The 7,216-nt window shown below is 31.7% G+C and overlaps 1 protein-coding gene across 1 annotated transcript in view; it reads right to left on the bottom strand.

The window, feature by feature from the left end:
• Positions 1-7,216, bottom strand: part of LOC102765647 (CUB and sushi domain-containing protein 3) — a gene marked incomplete at its 5' end in the record, with an annotated part of 698,415 nt that overhangs the window by 534,355 nt on the left and 156,844 nt on the right. Inside the window, one exon of the mRNA XM_006755250.2 lies at positions 2,141-2,452. Coding sequence (XP_006755313.1) covers positions 2,141-2,452 — 312 coding nt within the window. The remainder of the gene's footprint in view (positions 1-2,140; positions 2,453-7,216) is intronic.

Here is a 7,216-nt window from a genome sequence, read left to right on the forward strand (position 1 = left end):
GTGCTAATATAATAAAAGCAATGTATTATTGTGGGTTAATAGGAATGTTGTTCACTTTAACAGGGATAAAATAAAAAACAATGGTCTTTTTATAAATATGCAAAAAGAAGTAGTTAGCTTTAATTCTGAAATATGTAGGTATTTGATTATAATGAAGTATAATTGTATGTCTTTAAGTAATTGAGGTGAATGCTCTGGCTAATAAAATTGTAAATATTTATTCACTATTTTATTAGCAAATACTATATTAATATATCTATGTGTCACAAGCTATTTTAGGCACTGGGAATGCAATACGAACAAGACCCACCCATCCCTTACCTTATAGAACTTAAAATGTACAAGTCTAGGGCTGCTGATGACAAAATCAAGGGAAGTTCAGTATTGTGGTGAGTTATAACAGGAAAACCCAAACTTTGTGGATGTAAGAATTTAAGCTAAAACTTGGAAAATAAATTAGAATGATCAGGTTTCAAGAAAAATGAGATAGCTTATGAGAGTAGCTCAAAGTAGAAAATAACATGGTATGTTTGACAAACTAAAAAAAATTCTGCTTCACCAAAAAAGGGAGTGAAGTGAGAGTCATATGAGATTTTAAAGTTGGAGATATAAACAGAAGCCAGACCATGAAGGTTCCTATAGCTTATCATTGAGCCTTGATGTTATTCCTAAGGTTGTTGGGAAACTACTGGAAGGTTTAAAGCAGTGGAGTGATGTGATCAAGCTTTCATTTTCAAAAAAATAATTCTGACTATACTGTGGAGAAGAAAAAGAGTTACTTTTCCTAAAATATCTAAACTAAGCAATTAGTTTTGTATCATGTTTACTGATTATTTAAACTGTCAATTAAGTGACTCACTGCCTGCATACCCTATAACTCCTTTAGTACTGGGATCAGCCGCAAGCTTCAGAAAATCTTCCTTGTTTCACCAAGATGGGTTTTTCTAGTTGTCCACTGTATTTGTCTTTAAAGAAAGGCTTTATCTTTATTTCCCATAAATCAGAGCATGGTACTCAGTAGGAATTTCAAACATGTTGGTTAAGTTCGCATTATTTTTACAAAGAATACTGATTTGACATCAGCCAATTCCAATTTTGAAATTTGGCTCTAGGTGTGGCAAGCATTGAACAGATCTTTATTACTTATATATAGCATGCTTTGTATAAACCATGCCTGGCCACACTACATAAACCATAACCATTTTAGAGAATATATGATAATGAACTGAAAACAGAGCTGGAGTAGATATTCAGTATCTGAAATATGTTCAATTAATTAAGATTTCCAATGATGCATATATTGATATAAATGAAATCCATTTATTTTTTGACACTACATTGGCTTTTCCTTAACTGCTAAATGAAACTTGCTACCAAGAAACAGGAAAATATGCTTGCTACACTCCCTAATTTTGTGAAAGGTGGGCAGGCTATTATTAATCAACTAGAAAATTACCAATATATGATTTGGCTTTGTGATCATTTTTTCCCTAGAAATTAAATTAGGAAGCCAAGGAATATTTAAATTCCTTGAGCCATAATTTCTATGAATACCTGTTACTTTTCAAAATGAGAATCTGTTCCCATATGGGCCAGGCAATAGGTTATTTAGAAATAGAAGAGAAAGCTATGCAAAACCATCACCAGACATAATGTTTCCATTTTTACCAAATTATCTATTTTCTCAATCATTAATTAACATTTATTTGTATAGCATAAAAACCTCATGCAAATACTGAAAATTACTACATAGGAGAAGTCATCGATGTGTAAATATGTGCACATTAGTAGAAACCGGCTATTTTATTTTCATGCTATCTCAACAACATAACTGATATGTTATATACAGTATGTGTTTAGTACTTGGTTTAACTACTCTTTATGCATCCTCTTCTTTCTGCTTTTCCCCCACCCGCTTTAAAATTTCCATTGCACTTTGATTTGTTTATTTAACCTTCTGTGCTTTCAAATTATTCCGGTTTTGGCAGTACTATCTATAATTTTCAGCTACTACTTTGAATCCCTCTCTTTAGCTTCCTACATCTTGGTAGTCTTTCAGTTCATTCTCTAATTAGAATCATTACCAAAATAAAGCTTTGGCTGTTAACTAAATGGGCACAAGTAAAATAACATCCAATACCTCTATGAGTAACAACTGCAAGCTCGTTAGTTCTTTCTATCTGTTCAGCATTTCTTGGTCTTCTCCTTGTACTTTGTGTATCTGCTTGATGAGGAGGGAGCCCGTCCTTGGACGTGTTGGGGTCCAGACCTGCATTTCTGAGATTCGTAACTTGCACTCGCTGTTCCTCGGAAAGTCTATGGATGGTGACAGCTGTAACACTGGATACAGTAACATCTGCAGATGTGCTAGCAACAGCAATAGCACCAGTGGCAGTCCTGTTATGCTCCTCTAACTCACCAGTGGAGGTAGTGAGGGTCAATGTAGAAGAACCTGTGGGACACAGTAGCACTAGATGCTAACTTTTTCTTTTAAATTTATTTTTCTGATAAGTTTAATAAATTATATCCCCTTCTATCAGCTTACAGATAATCAACATTAAAAGGCAAAACACACACACACACCACTAAAATGTGAAGCAACCAGATCCAAGGGTTGGTCTGCATCAATGAATAGATAGTAAACAAAAATATTCCAAATTTTAACTATAACACGTTAAGGGGAGAGTAAATCCTTTATGTGGCCCTGAATCAGTCTTCATTATTTATCTACAGATGAAGTCTAACAACAAATGCCATTCAGGTGACAAGTTTTGACAGAATGGGTTACTAAGGAACCACACTTTTCTCAAAAGGATAGTTCCAATAATATGCGCCATCTCTCTTCATAATTTTGGGGGAAATTTTCAAAGTAATCTATTTTAAGACAAGCAAATGGAGAATTAAAAATCAAAGTCAAAATAAAAATGATTTTAAAAATTAAACTGAAATCATTGCTCTATGTAAATATCTATCTTAACCTCATTTGCCAGAAAGCAATTACTCAATGTCATGAGCTATTCAGTGAGTTGTTTTTGGAATTTCTCTATTTTAAAGCAAAATTTGAGATTAACCAATTTTAACTAACTAATGTTAAGCAAATTATTTTATTTAAGAATGATTAAAAATTGCTCTAGTTTGTTTGGCTCAGTGGATAGAGCATTGGCCTGCAGACTGAAGTGTCCTGAGTTCAATTCCAGTCAAGGGCACATGTCCAGATTGTGGGCTCCATCCCCAGTGAGGGCTGTGCATAGGCAGCCAATCAATGATTCTCTCTCATCATTGATGTTTCTATCCCTCTCCCTTCCTCTCTGAAATCAATAAAAATAGATTTTAAAAGATTAACTTGGAATTATTACCTTGTAATATTTATTGTTACAAAACTAGTTTTTTAAAAGGTTGATGATTTCCAAATATCTCATTAGTATTTAACAATATATATCTCTCCTCATTTTTATTTTCATTAAAATTTCACTATAATTTAAAGATATATTTTAAATATGCCAAATTAGAGTGTATTTTTTTCTGCTCACTTATACTTTTTATAAGATTGTCTATGGCAGTAAATAATTCTTACTTAAGGAATATAAGTAACCTTGTAATAGAAGCATGAAACTGAAAGAATATATAATTAAAAGAATCTTGACAGTTAAGATGCTTTATAAGAAAAAATTTGGATCTACAGCTACTAATTAAAAATAACAGTCAAAATAACAGTCGGCTGCTGGTTAGAAAACTTCTGAATATTTTTTAAAGCCACTGAATGGCATATGCCTTCAAATACATGCTTTTTCAATAAACTGCCCTTAAAACTTCAGTCCACAAAATAATTAGAATTTTAGACAAAAATACAGAGATATTTAACCATTCTGCAAGAAGAAAACAGTTATATTGCTTACTGTGTTTTGAGCATGCGTGGCCTGTATTTCCTTCTTGTAGGCAGGTGATTAGTAGGACAAGTAATCCTGGCCTTTTTTTAAACTAAAAAAAGAAGGCAAGCATGGGGCTCACTCGTTCAAAAGCAAGTAAAGGGATGCATGTCTGCTAATAATTCTCCAGCCTGCTGTCTTACTGTGTTTTAATTTGATGTAGAAATTCAAAAATGTTAAATGACTATTGTATTTTGACAGGGCAAGGGGTAATGAAGCATGATAATCACCAGATTACTTTAAAGACTATTAATATATTTTAAAGCATAAATAAAAAAAATTAAGTTGCTATTGAATATTTATCCAAGGTATTTTGAGAGGATTAGAATCTACTCAATTCACGTTGGCAATTCCAACTGGCCAGTATTATTTACTAAACTAATATTTGGTAAAGGTTTTCTCTAATCACGTGATTAAGCAATAACTATGATTGCACAGCTCATGTTCAGTAATTGACCTCCTGGTAAATCAGATTTTCGGGATGCCTGTGTACTCATTGCTACAAAAACTTACCCGATTCATATTATTCTCCTGCATAATTTAATTATACCTTGCATTTTTTAAGGAAAATATGAAATTACAATGAAAAACTAATACTTTAAAACTTTTGATAACTTTCAGGCTTTTCGATCATTTGCCTAGCCAGTGTTGCTCAGTGGTTGAGCATTGGCCTAAGAACCAGGAGGTCATGGTTCGATTCCCATCTGGGTCATGTGCCCAGGTTGCCAGCTACATCTCCAGTGGGGGGCATGCAGGTGGCAACCCCTCAATGGTTCTCTCTCATCATTGATGTTTCTATCTCTCTCTCTCTCTCTCTCCCTTCCTCTCTGAAATCAATAAAAAAAATTTAAAAAGAAGGAAACCATTAACTACAAACATGTTGCTATATATAATCCAAAAGTATGAAAAATAATGAATTGTCTGTCTCAAATCTCAGTTTTCCTACCTTTAACAAAGAAGTAAACTGAATAGATACTATATTCTGTCACTGAGTTTATTACAACTAAGCCCAAATAATCTCTCATATTTAGGTCAATAAATCTGTGGTAATTCTTGGGAATGTATCTAGATTGCTTCTATAACTAATCTTCAAGACTTGCAGACCAATTCCAAACCCATGTTCTTGAAAACCCCAGATAATAAATACAGTTTCTGACCAAATCTGAGAGTCAGACTGAACTTTAGTAGTATATACAGCTAGAATTTGCTAGCCGTTCTCATAACAAGGCTCTGCTTCTGGCTAATGGTGGTGATGATTCAGTACTATTTTTTTAACCTGAGTGCACAACAGGTAATGTTGGAATAAAGCACTGAACACCCCATTTACTTAATAATCACAGTCTAACCAGATATATACTTCAACAAGATATTTTACTAACTAGTTTTTATGCTTTACTTATATATTTACATTCTTTCCTCCCCATACTAGAATGCAAGCTCTCTGAAGGCTAAGTTTTTGTATATTCTATTCACTAACAACTAGTTTATAGCCTGGTACATAGTAGATGATCAAGAAATATTTCTCAAAAAATAATAAATTAATGAATTTACTTAATAATAATGCTACTATAATATTAATAGTAATAAGGAGAGTATATTTCACAAAGGAAATATGATTATAATTTGTAACATGGCCAAGTAGTATTTCAAACAATAAAATGATTCAAGGATAATTAAAAACAAAATGAAAAACAATTTTGTTTTAACTTTCAAAAACATCACTTTGAAAAAGTGTGGAATCTGTAGATAAGTAATAAGAGTTACTTTAAATATTTTGCCATCATTCCCAAAACATAAAAGCTTACGTTGTTAGTGTAAAATAGGTTTACTTAGAATGTTCAAATTTCTACAGAGTGAAAAGTAGTTATATTTTAAATGGTCAGGAGGTATAAGTGCATGTAATTTTAGTTAGATATGTTTGATATATTTAGTGGAACTAAAAGAAATAATGCTTATTTCCTTAATAGGCCATAAAATCATTCTCTATCATATAGTTATATCATACATGATCTAATCATCTAATTTAAAATGCAGATAATAGAATACTGATTTTAGTTAGATTTTAAATTGAAAGTGTATGAAACAAAGATTTTTAAATTGTCAAAATGTACTATTTAACAATTTAAAGCACTCAACATTTTTGCATACATAGTTGTTTTTTGAGGTAATTATCAATGTTGTAAGAAGCCTTAGAATTAAATATAACAACAACCCAATGCTAAATATGCACTATATTTAATCTAAAATTAAAATATATATTTACTTTCCTTAAAAACGTTAAGATTACTACACAATTATGTAAATATTATCTTTAATAACACAGTATTAAATGCATCTGTTGTAAACATACAACAAAAATTTTTAAGAGTACATTCAGAAAATCCATTCTTCACTTAAAATAAAATCATGTATACAAGATATAGTCTATCACAATTAGATTATCCTGTCATTAAATTGCTTGAGATATATATAAAATTAGATGTTTACAATATAAACGCATCTAAAAATAATTTTATTAATATCCTTTAACAAAACATTTCCCAATATAACAAAAAAAATGAAATGGTTTACATATATAAACATGCTTCTAGAAATCATAACTACATGTAATCTTTGGAATTATGATAATGAAAAATGACATACATTATACATGTAAACTGGCAAATTTGTTAAATAGTAATATTTACAACATTGAATTTAGATTTCATTATGAAAAAAATATGTTTTTAAGGCTTTTTTATTTCAGCAATAAACCTGCAAGAAACTAACCAAAATTCATGAAAAGCCATTTATAATGTGTCATTTAAAAGTGTACCAAATATTCATATCATAATTGATTTTGAATTTCTTTTTTATTAAATTTTTAGCATTATATGTATTTTTAAAGCATGCTTAGTTTTGTAATCATTGTCTAACTCATCATATAAGTAAAGGATAGAATATGTTGCTAGAAACATAAGGGGTGGCCATATATATATCTACAATAATAAAAGGGTAATATGCTAATTAGACCTGACATCTGGAAGGATGTCTGAAGCCAGGGCTGGAGTGAAGTCTGGGTCCTGGATGCCTGTTGGTGGCTGGAGGGAAGCAGCCCAGGTCCCGGGTGCCTGCCAGCGGCCAGAGGAGGCAAGCCCAGGTCCCGAGTGCCAGAGGGAAGCTGGTGCCAGCAGCAGGGGGAAGGAAGGCCTACTCTTGCACAATTTTTCATGCATCGGGCCTTTAGGTGTATGTGTGTGTGTATATATATAATTATACATAATTATATATAATATATAATTAAAGATATA

Source organism: Myotis davidii, unplaced genomic scaffold, assembly GCF_000327345.1.
Source record: "Myotis davidii unplaced genomic scaffold, ASM32734v1 scaffold713, whole genome shotgun sequence".
NCBI classification, from domain to species: Eukaryota; Metazoa; Chordata; class Mammalia; order Chiroptera; family Vespertilionidae; genus Myotis; species Myotis davidii.